This window comes from Sciurus vulgaris (genome assembly GCF_902686455.1).
Source record: "Sciurus vulgaris genome assembly, chromosome: 15".
Taxonomy (NCBI): domain Eukaryota; kingdom Metazoa; phylum Chordata; class Mammalia; order Rodentia; family Sciuridae; genus Sciurus; species Sciurus vulgaris.
This window is the reverse complement of record NC_136476.1, coordinates 63,184,790-63,210,198: the sequence shown is the minus strand read 5'-3', so window position 1 is coordinate 63,210,198 and position 25,409 is coordinate 63,184,790. Positions and strand designations below refer to the sequence as shown.

The 25,409-nt window shown below is 36.6% G+C and overlaps 1 protein-coding gene across 1 annotated transcript; it reads right to left on the bottom strand.

Annotated features, from left to right (window-relative positions):
• LOC306645562 (choline transporter-like protein 1) lies at positions 1-25,409 on the bottom strand (the record flags this gene model as incomplete). The annotated part of the gene is given in 9 exon segments (XM_079113472.1): positions 1-2,392; positions 4,871-4,951; positions 6,680-6,746; positions 6,748-6,914; positions 14,120-14,257; positions 22,307-22,390; positions 23,766-23,922; positions 24,674-24,841; positions 25,387-25,409. Coding segments are annotated over 9 exon segments (909 nt in total). The 3' UTR covers positions 1-2,368.

Here is a 25,409-nt window from a genome sequence, read left to right as displayed (position 1 = left end):
CAATGTTAGTAAAACAAAATTTATTTGTAAAACAGGACCTGTTATATAAAATGGCACACAATCAAGTTATACAAAAATACAAAATTTCTTTCTGATTACAGTTCTAGTTGCAAATGATAATTAGAAAGCATTCCTGGTGGCTTCCAAATAGCTGAGATTGCGAGCACATGAAAACAGGGGCAGCAAAAGTCCATGATGCAGGGATGTCCAAGTGAGTAGAACCTAGTTTCCAAGTTCAAGACTTCTGTCAGGTCACTTTGGAGGAAGACCTCTGAAAATAGCTAGCTCCTGAAATGTCTTCCATTTTGATACCCATCTTCCAGACTTTTGCCAACTCTAAATTTAGTTCCCAATGTTTCTGAATGTCCAAAATCTGTGGGCTATGGAACAGATGGTATTCTGAATTTTCTTACATGATTTGCTCTCTCACCTATTTGGACAGTTGTTAGTTACATAATTATATTTATTCCATTTCAAATGATATAAAAGAGTAAAGTGACACTGTTTGGTGACACTAGATGTTAAATGTTAACTTCTGGAGAATTATTTTTCAAAATAGCTATGCTCACAATGTTGGTTTCCCAGATCTTGCTAAGACATGAACTCTTAATTGTGTGTATATAGTTTTTCTTTTTTTTGAATCCAGATTCTTATTGCAAATATTCTGAAAAATCAGAAATATTACATGAGCTTTGAAAAGAAACCAAGGCATTTAGCAAATTTTAGCCTAGCTAGAGTAAAGAACACTGATACTTAAAAAAAAATACAATTTACCTTTTGCAGCAATTTAAAGGTCCAACCCTTTGAAAGGAAGCACATTAGCAAACAGCTGCTTATTAAGCCCTAGTGACATTAATTGTATGCATTTCCATAAAACCAGTCTACTTCACTGTCTAATTCTGGTAGGGGCAATGCTTTCTTTCAAAAGATTCTCCTTCCATGGAATGATAAAATGCTGAGGCTTTTTTTTTTTTTTTTTTTTTTTTTTTGTACAGAGCCTGTATTTAGTGCAATAAGTTTAAAAAATTTGCTCTGAAATATTTACTTTACATTAACAAAAAGCCTTTTTTAAAAAAATTGTAACAAAAAGGAGTTATCGCATAAACAGATCATGAATTATTCTTAGCAAATTACACTTTTTTTTTCTTAAAGCATTCACCATTACAATAAGCAGAACAATGGAATATTAGCCATTCATATCTGGTAAGCTTCAGGAATAAAAAACAAAAACCCAAAAAACCCCAAGCCCACTCCCAAACATAAAGAACATTCACACTCAAGGATCAAAACATGAACCGATTCTTTAGTTAAATTGTATAACTCTGGATATGCAATGGATTGCCAAGGAGAGGAGCACCTGCCAGTGTGTTTTCAGATTTTATAGCAAGCATTTGAATAAAATGGCCGTTTAACCCTAAGCCACTGTTTCCTCTGAAGCAGCCCAAGCACTGGAATTTTCAATGCTTTATGTTCTGGGTTTCTATTCCTTTTTTATTTCTCCCAGCATTAGTAAATCTACAAATCAATACACAGAACTTAAAGGCTAAACTTGCTGGGTGCCCCAGCTTCCTTTCAAATCAGGCACACAAATGTGTGGAGAATGTTACTAAAGTCAAGGGAAAATAAAAGAGAAGAAAAAAGAAAGACAAAATGTAAGAAAAGAGTTTGCATAAGAAAGATTATCTACCCTTTTCTTTTTTTCCTACTTTCTTTTATAGAAGCATTAGGGTAAACTACAAATACCTGAGGAGTTGGTTACTTTTTAATGTTGGCTGACAAATGTATGAGCTATTTATGAAAATTCCCATAATGGCCCACCTGTATGTTTCTAAAGTAAAATGACATGGCTTCTTTGATTGGGGGAAACTGATTGGAGAAAATCCTTATTTATCTGAAAGCACATGCCTAGTCTTAATGCACTAGGACTTATGCCTCAGTTAAATAAGATCTTGATTTTATACACACATCAGGGAAATCATCCCTGACTAAACTTTAGACAAGAATTTGGTACAATAATTTTATCTAATTTAAGTAACTAAAGTTAAAATCTCCTCTAAGTTTAAAAATGTTAATCAGATATGAATCTAACATTTCCATTAAGACAATTACAATTGAAAACATTAAATGACGGAAGTTGCCTTGTAAAAGCCACCCGTATGAAAGGAGTACATGTTTGACAAAAATAAGCATAAAAAAGGTATTAAATCCCTGTTCCTTTTCTCTGATTTTGGCTGATTATGTGTGTGTATATATACATACATATATATACACACATACATATACATATATACACACACCCACACACAAATACATAGTTATGTGTATATTGTTTTGGAATGTCAATGGGTTCCATAACCGTCGGCTAGGTTCAAGCAGAACTTGCTCCCGAAGCCTAGAAAACAAAGTCATACAGAGTATAATCTTAGACAGTTACCATTAAAAGGAGGTCATGAATGATGTTACAGATATACACATGGTCACAAACAGCAAAAGAGCAAAATGGATTGACTCCTTCTCCCCTGGGGCTGAAATTCCTACGAATGTTAAAGGTCACATTTCCTTCAGGGATCATCTCTGAGATGTGCACAGCATCATTTTCTGGCCTGTGTCCCTATAGAGCCCAGGCTTCCCCCCTTTTTCCTCTGTAAGTTCTAACCTATACGATAGCAGACAACGGGTAAGTTTTTCTAAAAATCATTTTTAAAGAACTGTAGGAAGACCTCATTGATCTTTAATCTTTCCTGAACTTGTGAGGCTCTCTTAAGAGAAATTCCAAGAATACTGGCAGTTCTCCTAGGTATTTCAACGATCCCCTGTCAAAAGGAAAGTTTTAAACCTCACTTTCCGGAACATTATTTTATAGGCTAAAAAAACCCTAAGTTAAAATACCCCATATTAAGGAAGAAGACAGACAGTAGCAGTGTTTCTAGACATATTACAAAAATAGGCATGATGCTCTTCCATAGAACTTTCACTTAAGAGAATAATGTGAGCAAATATAAATAAGCAAATCTATATTCTATCAAGCCCCAAATTTTGGGGGGCAGTTTCTTTGATGATTCTTTATGGAACAGGGGACAGTGACAGTAGGGGTCAACTCTAATCATACTGTGAGAGAGAGAGAAGAAAGATATGGTACTAATTCTTAAAAAATAAAGTTACTTTAGTCAAGCGCAGTGGTATAAGCCTATAATCTCAGCGGCTCAGGAAGCTGAGGCAGGAGAATCACAAGTTCAAAGCCAGCCTCGCAACTTAGCAAGGTCCTAAGCAACTTAGCATGACCCTGTTTCAAAATAAAATTTTTAAAAGCATCGGGGATGTAGTTCAGTGGTTAAGTGCCTCTGGGTTCAATCCCCAGGGCCATAAACAACCAAACAACCAACCAACCAACCTACCCTGTGAGCAACATTTCACATTTCTCTTTCTGGAATTTGAAAACCATTTAAAACATCATACTGAGGGACCAAAATAATGCAATGTCCAAAGCATCAAAAGAACAATGCACAGAAAAGATGTATTTTGGGACACAGTGGAGGGTTTTTGTCATTCATTGGTAAGCAACGAACTGATGAACAACATAAAATGAAAACAAAAACTGAAAGAAGATTTAAATGCATCGTTGGATTAAAAGACACTGTTTTAGAACTGAAAATACTATTAGGAAAAAGACTCTTCCTAAAATTTTTGGTTTCTGGCAGAATGCCACATAACTTGGGCCATTCTTCTAGGATTATTGCCTATAAATTAGGAGTTTAGGTAAAAAAAGGGATATTTGCATTCTGGTCTACCACCATTCATCTACCATTTACTAAAGAATAATATGGAAATATATACCAAGACAAGGTCAAATTAGCTAGTCCTCAGCTTCTAAATATTTCTCCCTTTCTTTAAATGCTTATTACTGGAGAAGGCTTTAACAAAGTCTCAATCACTGGAAAGACAGAAAGGGGGAGAGACAAACTAATGTTTTAAGGTTTTTGTATGTCCTTCTAAGTTTTAGGCTTAGAATCTTTATTTCTGGAGCAATGAGGACAACCCAGCAACAGAGGGAAGGAAGCTTTCCTGCATCCTCCCTTTCTCACAGGGTGGGCAGCATCTTTGCTGCTGTCCTGATTAGGAATACCTGCCGGAGACATCTGTGGTTATACCACGGTGAGGATGTCTATGGCAAAAGCAACTCAGGATTTGCATACTGATTAACTTCAATTTGCTTTTTTCAAATTAGAGTAGGACTATGTATAAAATTAGCCAGAGAAATTCATCCTTTTCACAAGTAAGCTGGGAGAAGACTAGATGGTTTTACTGAGAGGGAATGTGGGTTTGATGGAAACAGCCTTGTTTGCTACAAAAAAAAAAGCTTAAGAAACAAATAAGGTACAATTCAGGCAACAGAAGAAAAAATCAGCAAAGGGCAAAAGACTGCAATGTAAACAGAACATATTTTCAAAAAGGAGGAATATGAAATTTTAGCAAGTTGAAAGGAATTGGTATTATCACCTTCCAAAATGATAAAAATCAAACCGTCAGTTCACACGTACACCCTAATGTTCAGATGGATGAAAACCTAACACTGACAGTTGAAAAACAGAGAAACAGCAGTTGCACCTTAGGGACCAAACTGTTACCCCCCCCCGTAACACTGGTGAAGATGCTGTTCCTTTCAGCTTACTTTTACAGAAGGTGGTCTCAGCTGTGACAAGAATTCTGCCATCCAAGTGATGGGTAAGCACACAAACAGAAAGAGCAGCACATCCTGCGTGATACAGATAACAAAAGCTTCTCCTGAAGAAGTGCAGTCAGTGAAGACAGAGAGAGAGAAGAAGTGAAAGTGAAATTCTTGGAGGGCGGCCGCCTCCTCATCTCCACCTACCATCGGCTTTAGCTCTCTGGCATCAGCGACGCCTCCCTTACCAGCTTCCTTCATTGCTTTCCTACTGTTTTCCACAAACTCCTGCAAATATGGACCACATAGCATAAAATTTGGGATCTTTTCAGATTTCAGTCAGTAGATGAATTTCTAAAGGACGTTTGCATATTTGACTCAATCTTGGTATAGCAGTAAATAACATAGAGTATTAAACATAAAAGCTGTTAAATTTGTAGGGATGGATTAAAATCTGCTGTCGTAAAGATCTTCTTTCCATCTATCATTGTGACAATCTCACCCAGGGTCCAGGAGTTAGCATTAGTTCTACACTGAGGAAAGAAAAAACACCTATCATTTTTAAGATACTATTTTTTTCATACTTAGAATATTGCTTTATTTTTCCATATCAAGGTTAAATGAAACAAGAACAATTTATTTCATAAGTCTCCACTTTTAAAACCCAGGAGGTAAAAGCAATAATACTTCTAGGCACTTTTTTTTTTTTTAACCCAAACTATAAATACGCCATTTAAAAATGTCTATCTGGTTTTGACATTACTTCCTAAAGCAAGAGACTAGAACTTGTGGTCAGAAGTAGTTAAAATAGAAATATGCCCAAAGGAAACATTTCTATTCTGTCAAAGTTTATGGAGTACTTCCTCATTAAATATCCTTATCATTCTTACAGAGAAAACTGAACAGGAAAAAAAAAACAAAACAAAACTATTTTTACACTGCTTTTGATCAGTAGCTTAAAAAAACAAGTCTTCTTCTAAATGCTTTAATCGCAAGAGAGATGCAGTGCTCATAGATCACATTCCATTATGAAAACAACCAGTTAGAATTAATTTAGGCATTAGGAAAAATGTCCAAAATTTAGTTGATGATTTTCTCAGTAAAAGTGATAATTAGTACCAAATAGGTCAGCTAAAGCATGTGGAATTTCTGCTACTGAAACAAATCTAGCTCACTTATTAATATATTTATTTTCAATTTAATTGGGTAAATCATACTCTTGGAAAATAAGTTATTATTTCAGTATTTTGTCTTTAATATTACCTATTCTGGAGATAGGAATATTTTACATTATTGTTAAAAAGCACCTTTTATCTTGTATCACTTAACACTGAAGAAAATAGTACTTAAACCATTCTAACATAGTTTAAAATCATTTAAAATTTTTAATTGAGACTCTAGTAGAGGGATCTACAGAGGTTACATAACTAAGAGAAATCTGAATAAAGTATCTGTGTCAAGATTCCGATCTTGACTAATATGAAAAGACAAAATAACGTACTGGTTAGAGGTCAGTTGTCTGTATTCATTAGAAATGCCTTCAGTTTGGACTGGTATTTTAGGGTGATGACTTTTAACTAGGGTTGACAGCAATAGCATTTGGAAAGGTGGTGACTGGTGAACGACAGGTACTAGGAAATAAGACATTTTGTCCTTAATCCCCATTTCAGGAAAAGGCACTTAGAACATCAGTGGCCCATGTTCTAATTCAAGGGCTACAAGGCAAGTTTAAAAGTCACTCAAATCCGTCTGACTGCAGAGAGAGCAGCAGTCTAGGACAGTGTGTATTAAGGACCACTAATGAGTACGGCTCTAGCTGGGTGGATCTGAAATGATCTTTGTGCCAGGAAGGCCTTCTTCCCTGATTTCTCCATGCATAGTCTCATTCACGAGTGAGTGCTACAGGTTGAATTCTGAATTACTCTGTTGCATATTGTGGAATTAAATACAGAGAAAGATATGCAATAATTTTTATATTTTTGTCCCTCGGCAGTAGAGGGCAATCGAGGTACTTACCATCAACACTTTATCCATATAGAATTCTCTGCCAGGGCTCCCATCATTGTATTTTGTATCAATGGCAACACAAGAATAATACATCCACTACCATTTCATAAATGGACAGGAAGCAATGAGCGACTAGGAAAGCAAAGAGGCAGACGATGATCAGAGGCAGCACCCATACTGTGTAATCCTGCTGGTAGTTGAGCAGCATAATCCCAGCCAAACCTGTGCTGCAGACTATCAGCACCTGAAGCAGAGAGAGCAAAGACCACACTTAATATTCTACTAGAAACCCACCATTTCTCATCACTTGCAGACTTAAAATTCTCTTTACTATTTGTAAAGGGTCATTCCATCTCAAATTAAGAAGTATAGCCAGACATGGTGTGCACGTCAATAATAGCAGCCACTTGGGTGGCTGAGGCAAGAGGATCCCAAGTTTGTGGCCAGCCTCAGCAATTTAGTGAGAACCTGTCTCAAAAAGTAAAAAGGGCTGGGGATGTAACTCAGTGGTAGAGCATCCCTGGGAGCAAATCTCAGTTTAAAAAAGCATAATTCATAATACCCATATAAACCCAGTTTTATATGTCATATGATATAAATTTTAAAAATCATATTTTAAATGACTTTGGTTCACAGTAAAAAAATAGAGTTTTCCAAATAGTGTACGGGTCTCTCTTTAGAATCTGTGGCAATTTTTAAGATAAATATATGTATATTTTAAAAAATTATACATATTCTTAGCACTCGGTAAAAAACTATTGACATTGGTATTGGTATGTAATTTTCCTTGGCATTCTTACATATATGAAATAGTATTATATAAACAAATCAAAATGCTCTTCATTCATATTTATAGCATCATTATAAGTGCTTCATAAATACTCTACTACATAATTTCATCTATGGGTGATTTAAAATTTATTTACCCATTCTCCTTCCTGTTGGAGATTTATATTGTTTTCAGACATAAATGATGCTGTAGCAAACATCTCTATTCTTAGAACATTTCCTGTGTTTTGTGTTTTATTTTATATAGAATATGTGGCAAATTTTTAAAACTTTCCATAAAGTGTAGATTTGAACTGTGAAGAAAAGATTGCCAAAAATACCCATGCTAGAAAAATAAGAGAAATAACCAATGTGTTATTGTCAAGAACATTCTGATGTTTCATCATCTCATACATAGCATTTTCAATTTTTATGGTTATTTGAATACTTTTTAGTTCAGCTTTCCAATAACTTAATAATTATTTATGGTAAGCACTATCAACCTGACTTTATAGACTGAGAAACACACTCAGAGATTCTAGCCAACCTGTGCAAGGTCACAGAGCAAAGAACAGATTCCATTCAAGTAAAGGACTTAAAATGCCAACCCACTGCTCTTTCCAGGTAAAAACTCAGCAAATATTTAGATACTGACACATACCAGTAATGGATTGTACTGAATCCTAGACACACACTTCCTTAGCCCTTTAATTAGCCTAGCATCAGACACTAAATAAAGGAAAAAAGAGTACTCTCTATTTGCAGCCACCTTTCGTTACTTAGTGCTAAGGACAGGCAAACTTCTGCATCCTCGCACTGTTAATCAACAGAGCAACTCTCATTCACTGTTATCTCAGTCACGAGTTATAATGCATTAGATGATACATTGGTTCAGCTATAAATCGATCCCTCTCAGATACTTTTATGGAGCAAATCTGGGTTTGCCCAAGTTTAAGACTCCTCCCACCATTTTTATAGCAATATACCTACGAATCATCTCTTACGGTGGCTTATTTTCTGGGGTGGTTTTCACAGATGGTTAATGTAGTATTCATTTTCTTTCACTCCTGTGGTTTCAATTTTTAGAATGAGTTATTTCTTATACTGTCTTCAAGTTTTACATCTACCCTGTTAGAAAGCTGGGGTTCTTTATGTCCTTATGATGCCACTAAAAGTTAAATCACATTGGAAATGCTAAAGTCAACCAGAGGAAGAAGGTATTGCTCAACAAAGTAATGAGACCAAAAGCTACTGAGATTGAAGCCTGGATATTATGTCATGTGAAAAATAACTTCAAGAACCAGTGACAGGCAAAAAAGTCATATAAATGTGATAAATATTATGCATTTATTGAAGCAGGATATAATAATGGTTCTCAAACTATAGACAAGCAGATTTCTGGACTCTGACCCCAAGAGTCTGATTAGTTGACTGTGAAATAAAGCCTGCAAAATGCATTTTAAAAAATATCCCAGGTACTGATGAAGTACACAACATTCATCTCAGGAAGTGCTGGTCTAAATCTGTGATCTTCATGGTGGGGAACATGTGTTCTAATATGTATTCAACAGGATCACCTGGAACTTCTATTTCTATTTCTCATACATTTAAATTTTCTTTTTTAGTATGCTTTAGAATGCACCAATTAGTAGAAGCTGTAAACATGTCATAAAGGTAAATGTGTTAGGGAATTGTGCTCAAACTTCGTTTTCTAATAGGGCACATAATTTAAAAAGTTTAGATACTCCTGTTATAGAGGACAAGTTATTGGGGATTCAGCAGAAGAGATTCAAACACAAGAGGGTATAAGAAGCAGGAAGGAAAGGACACCAGCTTTGGAGTTAGAAAGAGGTAGATTTGAATTACAGAGCTATTACTTTAGCTTTGTGACTTTAAGGAAGTTCATTTAACCTTTCTGATCCTGTTTTTCCATATTCAAAAGAGACAATAATACACATCCCATGATTAAAACAGCATTTGACTCAATGCTTGACAATATCTGTCCCCCCTTCCTTTCTTTTTTGCCACTATTAAGTCCTGCATTTATGATGTTCTTTCATCTTGGAACCCGTATTTTGAAACATTTTGTTTACCAATAAAATAGCACTTATGAGCAATAATTCACTTTTTTTCTTTCTTTCTATTTTTGGTATCAGGAATTGAACCCAGGGGCATTTTACCACTGAGCCATATCACCAGCCCTTTTTAAAATATAGGGCTGGTGATGTGGCTCAGTGGTGAGTGCTTGGTTTGCATGTGTGAGGCACTGAGTTTGATTCTTAGCACCACATAAAAATGAATAAATAAAATAAAGGTATTGTGTCCATCTACAACTAAAAAAAATTAAAAACAACACTTTATTTAGAGACAGAGTCTCGCTGAGTTGGGGAGTACCTTGGTAAGTTGCTGAGGCTGACTTTGATCTTGTGATCCTCCTGCCTCAGCCTCCTAAGCCACTGGGATTACAGGCATGCGCCACTGTTCCAGTCACATTATCATTTTTATTAATCCAAGTCAAGTAACTTGTCAATTAAAAGATGTAACTAACGTGAGAAAAGGTTTTACCAAATAGAGGTAAAATAATTTCACACAGAAGAGATTATTTTGTTTTTTGGAGGGACAGATTTATTGGGGGCAAATATCAATAATTTTTGGACTTAGAAATACTTATGAGCTTGTAAATTTCTATTCTAATGCAAACCTAGAGGACCTATGGTTTCTTCCAAATCTACCTCATTCTTCTAGAAAAATCATTGCTGTTCCATAGAAATAGGATCTATGACATTACTTTTTCGTTCTGTCTTGAATTTCAAAGTTTTTAAAATTCAATTTTAAGTTTTAAGGTAATGGTGAATCTATCTGCAGTTGTAAGAAGTGACACAGAGTGATTCCATGTATGACTCATCCAGTTCCCTTCAATATGACAACCAGTACTGAGGTTGACACAGTCAAGATATAGACAATACCCACAGTATCACAAGGATCCTGCGCTCTGCCCTATTACAGCTATTTTATAGCTATTTACAATGAGGACCACCACAGATACATTATCCATTCTCAAGATGCTGTCCTTTCAGGAATGCTACATAAATGGAATCATACAGTATTAATCTTTTTGAATTGGATTTTTTTTCACTTAAACTAATTCTCTCAAGATTCATTCAAGTTGCTGCATGTATCAATAGTAGAGGTTCCTGGCATTTATCTTTTATAATGTTTACTATGGCTCCCTGCTCAGAAACTACTTCTGCACACTAGCAGCCATTCAACTGTAACAAAAGAAACTCTTTTCAAAAGATTTACTGGATTCTATAATCAGAAGTATATTCCTTAAAAAAGGAAAACTAAATAATCCTATCTTAGTATGTTAGAAGCCTGGAAGATATTTTTTCCTTTTTTAGTTTTTCTTTTAGGATTTTTTTTAAATAAAAATTTATCTTTTATGATTTTTAAAGTCCTTTTCAATGATGGTATTAGTATCATGTTGAAAATATATCTTTCTGGAAAGCAATTTGGTAATGCAAACCAAGAACTCCAATTAATTCTAATTGTAGGATTCTAGGATTCAAATAAGCCAGAAATGATGTGGGCAAGAATTCAGACAAGGAAGATTCACGGCAACATATGTTAGGAAAATATTGGGAACTTTTTGACTGTAAAACCAGGGGATAGATTAAATAAATGAAACAATAACTGTATAAATATGGTTAGAAAAATTTAGTATAACAGGAAAAACTTAAAATAACAAGTGAAAAGAGGAATATAAAACTGCCTTTTCTACTTGGTTTTAAATCAAATTTATTGACCAGTATATAACTGGCACCCAGAATAGCCCACAGCATTTGCTGGTAAACACTTAATATTGCTGAATGAGGGGTTGGGGTTGTGGCTCAGTGGTAGCGTGCTCACCTAGCATCCATGAGGCCCTGGGTTCAATCCCCGGCAACACATAAAAATAAAAGGTATTGTGTCTACCTACAATAAATGAATACTTTAAAAAAATGTTATTGAATGAATAAAAGGATATTGAAAATCTACAGGAAAAATTCTGACAAATCACTAGACTGCTGAAAAACTCAAAAGCAATTTTAAAACATTGTATTTTATCTTCTATATATTTTTCATTATAAAAAGAATGAATACTCAATGTGGTAAAGAAAGGGATTTGAAGTCATCCATATTTTCAAAATCCAAAGGCAATTGTTGTTAACCTTTTGGGTATTAATTTTCTTTCTTTTCCTTTATGCACATTTTATTTTTAATCAACTTTTTTTTTTTGGTGTTGCTGGGGATCAAATCCAGGGCCTCATTCATACTAGGTATGAACTACATCTCGAGCTCTTACACACATTTTAAACAGTACTGTGATAGTCTTACTATAGTTTTACTCAGTTCTTTCCATTAATTATATTGTATTTTAGCATCATATTATAAACTCATAATAAAACATGTTTATTAGGTGAATAATAGTCTGTTGGCTATTATGCCTAACCAATTCCCTAATGGTAGGCATTAGATTATTTACAATTGGTCACTTTTATACTATTATAAATAATAAACTTTTTTGTATTTAGAACTATTTCCCGGGGTAGTTTACCACCATCAAAATTAGTAAGGGAGGGAAGGAAGGAAGGGAGGGAGGGAGGGAGGGAAAGAAAAGAAAGGCCCAAGGGCAAATTTAATGTCAGCTGAGGCAATTATAGTACACAATGATCATCTTGGAAGTCAGACAGGCCTGAGTGGAACCGGTGTTCTGCACGTTCCAGTTCTCTAAATTTGGCCAATTTAGTTCTGTCTCTGAACTTTGGTTTCCTCTGCTATAACATGAATCCCGCCTCACAGAGAGGGCCAGTGTTGCCTTCACTAAAGCTCCTTGCTCAGCACCCAGTGCTGCAAGCACCTTAATCAGAACTTAAGAAAATCACCACCATCACCGTTATCACCACTTACTAGAAACTTTCCCCTTTCCCTCTAAGTGGCTTTTCTCTTAAAAAAAAAAAAAATGCCATGTGTATATATATTATATGTTCTGATTCTACTTCATCTCTTTCTAAACTCTAGACACAAATTATAAATATGTTTAAAAAGAATGAATCTGCAGTCTTTTGGAATTAAACAGAAAGCACATGAACAATAACAATGTCAGATGTTGTTAGTCCTTAACAGACTAATTCATTCTACCAACACTGTAAAATTTGTCTTCTATATAAAAACATAATAAGAGTAAATTCAATATAATATTAATTTAATTACAAACTTTCAAAATAATTATCTGTCGTTTTCTTCTGTGTTCAGAGGAAGGTTGCCTGCAACCCTACCCACTTAAAACTACACAGTGCTGTCAGGTGCAATGGTGCACGCCTACAATCCCAGCAGCTCGGGAGGCTGAGGCAGGAGGATCATGAGTTCAAAGCCAGCCTCAACAAAAGTAAGGTGCTAAGTAATTCAGTGAGACCCTGTCCCTAAATAAAATACTATAGGGCTGAGGATGTGGCTCAGTGCTCAAGTGCCCCTGAGTTCATTCCCAGGTACCAAAAAGCAAAACAAAACTACACAGAGCTGTGCTTTTCCATGCCAAAGATCTTTTCCTTTTCAAAAACATTTTAAAAGTGCAATAGCTGGGGTGACCTTAGTGTTCATTAGTAAGAGAAGGTTTAAGGACAGCATTTGATGGAATGTGGAACATAATGATAATGAGTAACTAGGAAGATGATCAAAGCAAGATGCAAATGTATATGATATACTGTGCAGTAAAAAGGGGAGGACAGACAGGCATGAAGGTTATGATGTTGTACTACAGAAACAAGTCCATGAAATAATACTGGAGGTGATATACAGAAATGGTAAAAAGAGTCAGGAGGTTATAGTGGAGATATTTCAAGCCTTATTGTTTCCTCATTTTTTTCAAAATTTCTGAGTATTTTATGGTTGGAAATAACAGGTACAATGAAATTGAATTATAATGGATGCTATTTATTATTTTGCAGATTTTAATAGTATGGCATAAATTTTCTCTTCTCAGACACTTCTAAGGAAAGCAGAAGTCTCATTCCCTAACAGCTCTATTTTAAAAGGGTTTATATACGGTAACAATGATAGCTAACCGTCACCAAAAATTGCTAACATTCACTAAAAATGTACAACGTGTTGGGCACTGTCCTAGATACTCTATATGTATCAGCCAGTCTACTCTTCACAACTTTACAAGTTTGGCTCTATTATTGTCCTAATTTTACAAATGGGCAAACTGAGGCACAGAGAGGTTATGTAACGTGTCTCAGATTCCACAGCTAGTAAGTGATAGAGTGATGATTTAAAGCCCGGAAATCAGGCTCCAGACAAAATACTACCTTAATCTTAACATTGACTGTCTCTGAATTCTTTATTGTTCAAAATATGTAAGGTGAAACATGGGCAAGATACTTAGCTTCACTGTGTCGCTGTTCCCCCATGAGAATAACAGTATTTAGCATATAAATTTGTTGTGAGGATTAAATAAGCACAATACATGTAAAGAGCATAGAAAAGTATCTGATGCATGTTAAAGACTTTGTAAGTGCTTGCTTTTATTAAATACTTTTAGTTGGGCAAGGTTTTTTGTGTGGAGGGGGGTTAGGTATTTTTAAAACTAAAAGGCACATTTTTGCAAAAAATTTACTCAGACAATACACTTGGTCTTACCTTGCCTAGGAATAGCATGAAGTCTCCCACTGTGTTGATGGCAGCCACTCGCAATGCATTCTCCACCAGAATGACAAAGGCATCCTTTGCTGAGGTGCAGAAGTTGGTGCTGTTGATAGCGGTGGCTGTATATGCATTCTGGACAAAAGAAAATGCAGTATTTCATCAATAAATTGACTTTTTAAGCATCGCATAGTTAAAACACAGATTTTAAGAGTATTTTGGAGTCAAACCCACGGCTTCACTGAGGTTCAAGTTGAAATTGAGCACAAAGAATATTAAACACTGGGGAAAAATCTAATATGACAAAAAGAGCTTTCCAGGTAGCTTAGTTTCAGCCCTTTTAAAAGTTATTTATTAAAACACACACACAAACCTTTCTAACATCCATTTACCTCTTCCCAGTCTTAGTAAATCAAACATAATTTAATCTTTTCTAGATGTCAGGTTCGTGACTATGAATATCAGTGATACACTTACACCATTTCGGCGGTGGTTTATAAATGGCAGAGGTAAGTGTGAGCACCAGATAGCTGTGCGGTATTATGCTGAATGCCCATCACCTTCTGCTGGGTGGCTTTCCTCTATGCTCTTGCTTCTCACAGCTCTTACAGGAGACAGTCATTTCATGCCTGGCACTTTTTATACCTTCCCATTCTGGGAATAGGACCCCAAGCCTCATTTGAGAAAATAGTCCTTTTCTAATTAGTCTAAGTGGGGTTGACTCCCTCTTCAGCTCTGGGTGTGGGCCATCCATCACTGATATGAGCCAATCCGTGTGTTCTGCCCACCTGGCCAAATGTCAGGCTGTCATTACATAAGCTAGTCAGACCCAATGAAGGTAAAAGAGATGATCCCTGGGGTTTCTGGGAAAAAGAGGGTTCCTGTCTTCTCCACAGGCATGGGTCTCCTGAAGGGTGGAGTCTGATGGGCATAGCTGTTTTGCCAACTAACAGGAAGAGCTCTTGGAGCTCACAGTGTGAAACTGAGGCTTAAGTCAACACCACAGAAGTCAGAACAGAGAATCCAGGTACTTGAACCTGGTAACAGTATTTGCATCCCCCACAAAGCCAGGAAACTAGTCAACTTTTTGAGTATAGAAGCTAATATATTGCTAATAATAATATGTTGTCCTCTTGCTTAGGCTGGATTGAGCTGGGCATTCTGTCTTGCATAATACCAAATCCCAACTGATACACTTTCATTCAATTACACCTGTGTCTGCAGCCCTTGTCTATTTGAACCATTGGATACAGACTCTCATTTTTTTGCAAGACATTCTATTTTCTGAAAATAAACTTGCATTGCTATGTCCTAAAAAACGTAAATAAGTATCACTACATCAAATCCATCTGAGTCTTAAGAAGGGAGAGTATATGGAATTAATGATTAAAACTTTTGGTCTTGAGGAATTTTTGATTTAGTGTTGACTTAAATAATTAGTATGTGCAAACTACTGTAATTGTTGAAAAACTGCTAGACTTGAGGGTTTACTTCATAGTATTCAGTGTTAAGTTTTTTAACACTGAAACTTGGAAGAGAAAGTCTTTAATTTCTGAATATTCTATTGTACACTAGTATGCTTGTTGGTTATTATGAACCTGTACGAAGATAATGTTTCAGTTATTGAAAATTTAATTTGCCATTGTATGATAAAGTTCACTGATAAAAAATGTAATACATTCCAGGGCCAAATGAAGAGAACCATACTGAATAGGTCTTTCCTTGTGGTTCTTAAACTTTTTTCAGAAATGGAATAGTAGGAAATTACAACATTCTTTGATAAATATAGTAGAGTTGTATAAATTAGGGTAATTCCCTATCAGAATGTTACTATATTACATTTGTATGTTTTTATGTCAAAAGCTAACATAGCAACTATTTTTAAGAAATCATACTATCAAGGTTTTCTGTTAGCATTCATTCACTGCTCACTCCTTTATATGTCATCTGCCAGTGCTTCTTATAGTTAAAAGATAGCAGGGACCAAACAGTTAACTATATAACTGCAGTGCTCCACATTTTTCCAACTCATACAAAAACTTCTTTTGAAACAGTCTGTGAAATGCCTCAGTGATATAAAAATAAACTCTACTTTTGATCTTGTGTAACAGTAACCCTGCTGAAAAACCATGAAGAAGAACTGCCCCAGCCAGACCTATTCTCAAAGAACACAGAACAGTTCCCAGTGCTCACTAATTCTCTAAGTATTCACAAAAATACCCATTTACCAATTTATTCTGGAGCAGGGATGGTCAAACCACCACCTGCGGGCCATATCTGGCCTGCTGACTGCTTTCATAAATAGCGTTTTCCTGGAACACCGTCCCGATCATTTGTTTACATGCTCTTGATGGCTTCTTTCAGGCTACAAAGGCAAAAACTAAGCAGATGTGAGAGGCCATGTGGCCCATAAAGTCACAATATTTACTCTCTGGTCCTTTACAGAGAAAAATCTGCTGACCTCTGTTCTGTCAAAGATCAGTATTGATCTCATTTACAAGGGGACCCACCTTCTTATCTTTTTCAAAATACAAACAACATGTGCTCATTTCAAGTTTTAATAACTTCTTCCACAACTTCTAGTCTTTTAGCATCTCCCACGACAATTCTTTAGTTCAAAAATTTAACTGACAGCGCTCTTCTATGATCAAGGATGTAACTCCGGAAGAGAAACACCTTACTTTCCATAGGTCTAATCAATCACTTATTAATGACAGGTTTTCAGGCAGAATATAATCTACCATAACTGCTATTTATACTGATTTGAGATACTTCCTAATATTAAAAAGCATTAAAATGTTCAGAATCAAAATGGGATGACCTGTTTAAACCAAACCCCAAATGAGGAACAACCCATTCTTCGCTGTGCTGTTTGCCCTTTCCAGTTTCACCAGGAGTCTCCTGGAAACTGAAGACAGAAACAAGAGAAGAGGAGGTACCCCATTCTCTCTCTTATCTCTGGTCAGCTGACTTCAGCAGGGGGCCAGACACTTTCTAACTAAACTATAAAAAAGCTTCTGAGGTCATCTGAGAATTATTATTCCTCCTTTTGCTTCTTTCTTCCCTCTCCATCCTGCCACATCCATCTGCTTTTAGAGTAGTGGCCTATTTATATGTACATAGGAGAGAAGCTGCCATAATGCCATTTCTCCACCCTGGGTTTCAGGGTAGAATAACCTCACAGGGATTTAATCATGTTGGCATTAATTCTGCAGATATGGTGCAACACCTCTGTATTCCACCTAACTGAAAAAAAGTTGGTGATTATTTTGCTAGTTCTTTCACCTACTCCCAAGGCAGGAAGATCAGCTGTGTGAGAAACAAAAAGGTCAAGGTGACCTCTTCAGGAAGAAAAATGTGCTATAGATGACAAGCAGGACAAAGAAATTTCCCTCTGTTTCTGTACCTCCTAGTCTGAAAGGATTCATGCTAAGGTTCTCAAGAAGTTCTGAGTGGTGTTCCCTGATAACTTTTCTCTGAGCTTTCTGCAGACTACTTTTTGACAGTCCATCTACTTTCTCAGTTTTCCTTAACCTGAGGAAAACGAAACTGTCCCCAAGAGCATCAGATCAACATTTAGCCCACATCAAAGATCTGCTCAGACAGGACCCAGGCTTGAGAACACTCAACTTCCAGAAGTTAGATAAGGACAACCACCATCCAGGAATCTTTTGAAAAGGATGCATGAGCCCCAGTGACCCTTGGAAGTATTTTTGCATGACAGAATTTAGTGGAAAAGTCATGGTTACGTGGAAAAAAAATTGCTAAGGCAGAGGGGTCTTCATGCAGATAATCAAGACTGCTGGACACCTGTCCCAGAGCACAGTTTCCACATTTTCACACCTTTCCTTTCTTCACTGAAGGACACAGAAATTCTCTTAAAGTTTAAAATAGTTACATGATGACTCCCTTCAGAGGGAAAAGTCAGACAGCAATGGTAAGAAAAGGGAACATAATGTGGGCAATTCCATGTGTGGATTCTTATAAACTGAGGAAAGGGTGATTATAAACATGCCTTCCTTATTTGGAGACAGGGATAAAGGGCCATGCTATGTTCTGAACACCTGAGCTCTTCCCTAGTTCATAAGTTGAAAGTTAATTACCAAAGTGATGGCACTGGGAGGTGAAGGTGAACAAATGGGATTAATGCCCTCAAAAAAGAGGCTCCAGAGATCCGTCTTGTCTTTTCTACCATGCGAGAACATAGCTAGAAGGTAGAATTTATGACCCAGGAAATTGGTCTCATACGACACCAAATCAGACACTGCCCTGATCTTAGGCTTCTCAGTTTCTTGACCTATGAAACACATTTCTGTTGTTTATAAGATATTCAGTTTATGGTATTTTGTTAGAGTAGCCCAAATGGACTGAAATAGATTTAATAAAGTTTTGTTTAAATTCTTAGATGTTAAAAAAAATTCTTAGACTTTTTTAAAGGTTGTAAGAATTAAAAATACTTTGCGAAATGTTACCATTTAGATATGGAGTATCCCCCAAAAGCTCAAGCGTGAGAAAACGCAAGCATTTTCAAAGGTAAAATGATTAGATTATGTCAGGTGTAACCTGATCAGTGGATTAATGCTCTGATATATATTAACTGGTGGTAACTGTAGGTTACAGCTGGAAGAAGTAGGTGGCGGAGGTGTGCCTTCAGGGTTTATATTTTGTCTTTGGTGAATGGAGCTCTCTGCTTCCCAACTGTCATAAACCGAGCAGCACTCCTCCACCACACCCTTCCACAAGGATTTCTGCCTCACCTTGGGCCCAGAGCTATGGCATCAGCAGACAATGGACTGAACTGCTGAAATTGTGAGCCAAAATTAACTTTTCCTTTCCCAAGTTGTTCTTGTCAGGTCTTTTGGTTACAGTGATAAAAAAGCTAATTAAAACACAAACCTTAATTAAATGTTCTTTAAATTCATTACTTGTCTCAGTTTAAAACATGAAAATTTGAGAAGTCTGAATATTCTCTATACTAAACTCTCTCTGTATGTATATATATGTACATATTTTTATGTTGCACAAAAAGGTGGATATACTTACATGGGAGGCAGTGTGATATAAAGGAAAGAGCTAAGTAAACGTGGATTTGAAAACCTCCTTACCTCTAAGTCATGTGATCTGTTACAAGATGCTTGTTTTAATTTTCTCATCTATATGACAGAGGAAATAATGCCTGCACCACAGAGTTCTTGAAATTGATAATGTATATAAGGTATTTAGTATGGCATCAGGTGTGTAGTCTACTAAAAACTCATTCTCTGTAATTTCTGCTCTATACTATATAGACAAATCTTTATAAAATTAGAGCTCATAAGTCAGAGAACAGATATCCAATATTAAATGTACTATCTACAAATGGTAAAGTAAAGCAAGGCCTGAGTGATACAGTGCCCAGCAGAAAACACATTATGGTTGTAAAAATCTATCTACCTAAAGTGAATTCTGCTAGACTAGATGTATCATCACCTTCATGTCACATTACACACCTGCAGAACAAAGAGCAGTTCACAGTTCACTCTGTGTTTGCAAAACTCTAGCACCTCTGTTATAAATCACATGGCCTATCAACACTCCTCTTTACTACTCCTGTAAATTCTCTAAAGCAGTGGCAGAGAACTGGTGGCCGCTGGATAACACATATGGTATAGCTCTAAGGTCTATTTACCCTGGTGCACTCAGAATTTAATTATCAATATTTTAATAGCAGGAGGCAAAACACAGACATACAGAATTCTTAAAAAATTAGGAAAAGAAAGAAATTGTCTATAAGTTCTCACATTACCACAGTCTGTAAGACCGGGGGCAGTGACTGCCTTCCCTAGACAGAATATGAGCTCTCCAGTTAACCACGGTCTCCACTGCATGCTACTGTCTCAGATCCCAGCCTGTTTCATTCATTATATTACCTCAACTAGGCCTTGCATGTGTTTGGATTTTCCCCTGCCCAAGGCTTTTGATAAGTTGCATGCAGATCTCAGAAAAGAGAGCAAAAGTGAGGACAGGAGGAAACATGAAGGGGCATTAACTCTTCATTACCCATTTTCCAAAGACAAAACAATTCTAAACAGGAGATGCTGCATGCACAGCATTAGGCACAGAGCCTGGCAGATGGTAAACACTACTCAATAAACGTTAGCTGGTGGATGCTCACCCAGCTGGAAAACATTTCATAGAAAGAAGGCTTAAAACATTCTACCCATTCTTTTGCTCAACCTTTTGTGGCAAGAAGTTTTCTAATATGTTGACCTCATTTTAAATGAAGCCTTCCTTATGAGCACAGGAGACATGAATCACTGCTGATGACCAGTCCCCACACTGCAGCACTTCACATTCCCCCATGGAACTACTGAGTTCAGAATTCTCCCTAAAACACTGCTCGCCTGTTTGATTACTATTTTAATGCTTCCTTTTGAACCTCAGACACCATACCAACAAAACAAAGATCCAAAATGGACAAATCTGGTATAGGAAAGACCAGCCTCTTAAGACCACAGTACTGTCAGTGACTGTTAGCTTAGATATGTTGGAAACAAAATTTCTTTCACCTGGTTACTGACTATCTTGACATTACGTTTACTTCCTTCAGTTTAACTGCATATCTCCTTTTGAGTTGCTTATTTGTAGTTTTGCATCACCTTGTTAAGTCTTTTTGAAACCAAATATTCACTAGTAAAACTCATAATTCATTCAGAAAACAAAGACCATCTATTGTGCACCAGGAATTGTGCTAGTTTCTGGGAAGACAAAGAAAAATAAGATCCCTGCCTTTAAGGAGATGAAAGTCTAAAGTGACCATAAAGAAGGAATACACAATTCCAAATTCTTAGTGTTTTCACAAGGTTGAACTGGTGCTTTGGAAGCTGTGATGGGGTTGGCTGATGAGGGAAAGCTTCCAGGAGGGAGGCAGTGCTTAGGCAGAAGCTCAGCGGGAGCTGGTCAGCTGTAGGAAGGAAGTCATTCCAGGCACATCTGGGAAACTGCAAAAGCAAAGGGTGCCTGGGAAAGTGGCAGGAACCGAGCTTAGGAGGCAGGGCTTTTCCTCTCTCTCTGAGGAAAAGATAGGTACAAAATGTTATGATGATGTTTAGTGAGTCCATCAACTTTTTGATAAGGATAACTTAACTTCAAACCAGATTTCAAATAATATTTTTTTCAGGTTGTTATAGGTGTTACTAGTTATTTTAAAATAAACTTCCAAACTCTTGTACATCCATAGGAAATATTATAATCAGGAAAGTATGTATTTGGCTACAAATGCCATACCTATTTTCCTGTATTAACCATAGAGCCCAATAAAGCAAAGTCCAGGCATGCTCAATCCAGGGCCCCAGGACTGTCATCCTTTCAGCTATCCTGGAGTGAATGGAAAGTGTAATGCTAGAGCTAAGTGGTGGGAAAGCCGATCATTAGCGGTAAATGGTGAGAAAGTCAATTTTGCCTTTGGCCTATTAGATAAGGGCATAAATACATTAGAATTGATCTTTAGGGAATGGGAAAGGCGAGAGAGGGAGGGTAGGAGGGAGGGAGAGAGAGAAGGAGAGAGAGGGTGGGGGGCGGGCAGGTATTCCACAACAATCCTACATGCTCAAATATAGAAAGACAGTCAACCTACTCTCCCAAGAACTATTATCTCATAAGTATCAATTCCTCCAGACAACCTTAGAAACAGCACTTCCTTTGATAATATTTCTCTGGCACCACAGTGCTTAGCAGTTGAACCAAAAATAAACAAACAAACAAACAAACAAATAAATAAATAAAGGAGCAACACAGCATACTGGTTTTTGAATGACAGTAGATAATTGCAAAAAAGAAACAAATGTCACAATAGCTTTACACTAAACTAAAGCTTTCAACACAGCTAAAATAATTCAAGAATAACAGTGGAAAGATTCTTAGATAAAATTTTAAAAGGATGTGAATGTCTCATCAGGAAAAAACCTAATGATGTTTCACTCGTGTAATGAAATTAAGATTAATATAATAATGAATCTGTTAAGAACACATATTAATTTGAAAAAGAACAGGATTCAAGTATGTCTATACTTGATCAAGGCACAATGTACAATATAATACCACACACACACACACACACAAAACATCTTTCAGTTAAGTTCAATTTTTTAATCTTGGGGGCAGAAACAACCTACTTTTGAAAGTGAAAGATTTAAAATATTTTACCTGATTTAAATAATTTAGGCACTTTTCAAGACACCAAAGGCAACAAATGCAAGACTTCAGTATACATCGTGCACAAGCATTTTCCTGGACAGGGGGGAAAAAGTGAAATAATTAAAAAAAAAATAACCAAACCATCATATAGAACACTTCAAACGTTAGAAAAATAAATTTAAATATTATAAACTAACTTCAAAGCCTCCACATCCACCCTTTTCTTCTTTAAAACATAATGGCTGCATTGTTTTTGATCAATTCAACATTTATGTAGTCCTCATTGCATGTATGACACAGTGAGGTATAGAAGACCAGTCAGGGACTTACAATCTACTAGGAGAAGAAAATGCTAAACATAAGAGGTTAGAACAAGAATATGATAAAAATACTAAGTGTAATAGTGGAAAATGGAAAGACTATTGCATGGGAGATGGGAAGAATCAGGAAGGTTTCCAGGAAGAGGTGGTCTTTGAACAAAACTGTTGAATTGCATGTTATTCTCATAGTAAATATAGGGAATTCCTTATATATTCTGGATATTAACCCACTGTCAGATGTACAGTTTACAAATATTTTATTCTACTCTGTAGGCTGTCTCTTCATTCTATTCTGTTTCCTTTGCTGTGCGGAAGCTTTGTAGTTTGGGATAATCCCAATTATCAATTTTTGCTTCTGGGGCCTTATCTAACAAATTCTTGCCCCAACCAATGCCATGGAGCATTTCCTGTTTCCTTCTAGTAGAGTTGATCAGTGGGTACAAAATTACTGTTGGATAGGAGGAGCAACTTCTAGTGTTCTATTGTGTAGCAGGGAGACTATAGTCAACAATACCATACGGGATATTTCAAAACAGCTAGAAGAGATGATTTTGAAAGTTCTTACTACAAAGACACAACAAACATATGAGGTGACAGGTATGTTAAACATGAGGACATGCTTATCGCACAATGTGTAAATGTATCAAAGCATCACACAGTACCTCATAAAATAAAATTAAAAAGTAAAACAGGACCCGTAAATCCCAGCAGCTTGGGAGGCTAAATCAGGAGAATTCCAAGTTCAAAGCCAGTCTCAGCAACTCTGCAAGGCCCTAAGCAACGTAGCGAGATGTGGTCTCAAATAAATAAATAAATAAAAAGAGGGCTGGGATGTGGCTCAGTTGTGAGTGGCCCTGGGTTCAGTTCCTGGTACCAAAAAAAAAAAAAATGTATAGGGAAGAAGATCTAAGGAGGAAGGTGTGTAAGTCAACACAAGAGAAGCACAGCACATTACTGGAGACCAGTGATTCAATGAATTTTGCCAGAGCATACAGAATGCATGAAGGGAGATGAGGAGGAAGAATAGGATTCCACTGTGTGCAGACTGAAGAAAACATTCACACACAACTTTGCATTTAGCATTGTTGGGTGCTCAAACTGTGGAACTGAAGTATGGCATGTGCCCAGAGAGAACATTTTCCCCTTACCTTTCCTTTCAGCTGACTGTGAATGTACATAAGGATCATTCGTGGAATTTTGACTAATGTAATAATGAAAGATCCTTTTGCCACAGTACCCAGGTGATAACGGATAAGGCGATTCACTGATGCCAGAATAGGTGTAAATGGCAAGTTCCTTTTATCCCTATTTTAAAAGTGACCAAAAAGATAATTAAAACAAGGTTGGGACCAGGAAGAAAACACAAGCACGGTTTAAAGTTCAGTGCAGTTCATTATTCTTATTCCAGCTTTATGACAAAATTGCAAAGTAACATTTTACGAATGCAAATGCTACAGATGCATCACGTAAAATTAATGTTTCATTTCCCTATGCTAGTTTTATGTGGTTCTTATGCTCTATGACTTCAAGTTAAATAAAACTGTTCTCTCAGAGATTTAATTAATGGATACTGAAGGAGTTATTTATATAATCAGAAAATGGAGTTTAAAAAGATGTTTAACACAGATATGGTACCTCATTTTAATAAAAAAAACTATGAAGACTATAGCTTTAATACTCAGCTCTGAAGTCAGCAGAGGGGACTCGCAACCCTTCTTCATAAACCCAAACAAATTTATAAGTCCTTTGGTGGATATTTATATAAAGCAGAAGGACATTTGGTACTATTACAAAGTTTACTTTTTTAGTAAATTATATCATGACCTGCTATTCTGATAAACTGAGACAATTATAGAAAAGGGCAAAGAACAAAATAATAGCCTCCTACTTTCTCACCTCCCATAATTATCAGCAACAACACTCACATTCATTTCCAGCTATTTTTTTTTTTTAAAGAAGTGAAAGTCACCAGCCTCAGTCCTGTTCCCTCTTGCTCCCTGACGCAGACGTGAGTGCTTAGATGAAACTGAGTTTTCCAACACGTACAAACTCTCACCTAGTAAAATAGTATGTCACCACAGCTCCTGCCACAGTCATTTGCTGACATGCTAGAATAAATTCACTGATCCAGATCAGGCCCACCACGTACCACTCCAAACAGATGTCTTTTCTAGGTTTTCTTTGAAAACACTCCCACTTGTTTATGTTCCAGGTGCAGACTGACCTACAAAAAGTAATGCAGAGTCACAATCTTCTGCTGGATACTGTGCTATTAACAGAGCTTAAAATCCCCTGCACTGAAATATCCCACTGTCAATTCATAGGAGGTAAGCCTTGCAGTCAGATGCTTCTGGGGAAAGGGTAGGAGCAAGTGGGACATACATCACTGACTCCCTCCCTATGAATTCCATCATCTCCGTAATAAGACTTAGACCATTCAGAAGGTCTTCAAGCCACATTCATCTCATTTGGCCACTGAGAGGCTGCTTTTATGGACACTGGGAAGCACCTTACATTATCACTGCTAAACTCCATGCTATCAGATTTAGTCCATTGCTCCTGAGCTCGGTTATTCAATGAATTATATAGTCAGCATTCAGTCACCTTAAAAACAGGTTATACTTTTGGTCTTGGTTAGGATTTTATTCACCTATTAAGGAAGTCCCCTAAATAACAGCTGCTCCCATAAGACAAGTTTATTCAAGTAGTCTGGAGGGTGTCAGCCCAGAGTTGACACAGTGTGTGCCACAGTGTCAGAGATGCAGGTACCTCCTATCTTGTTGCTCTGTCAT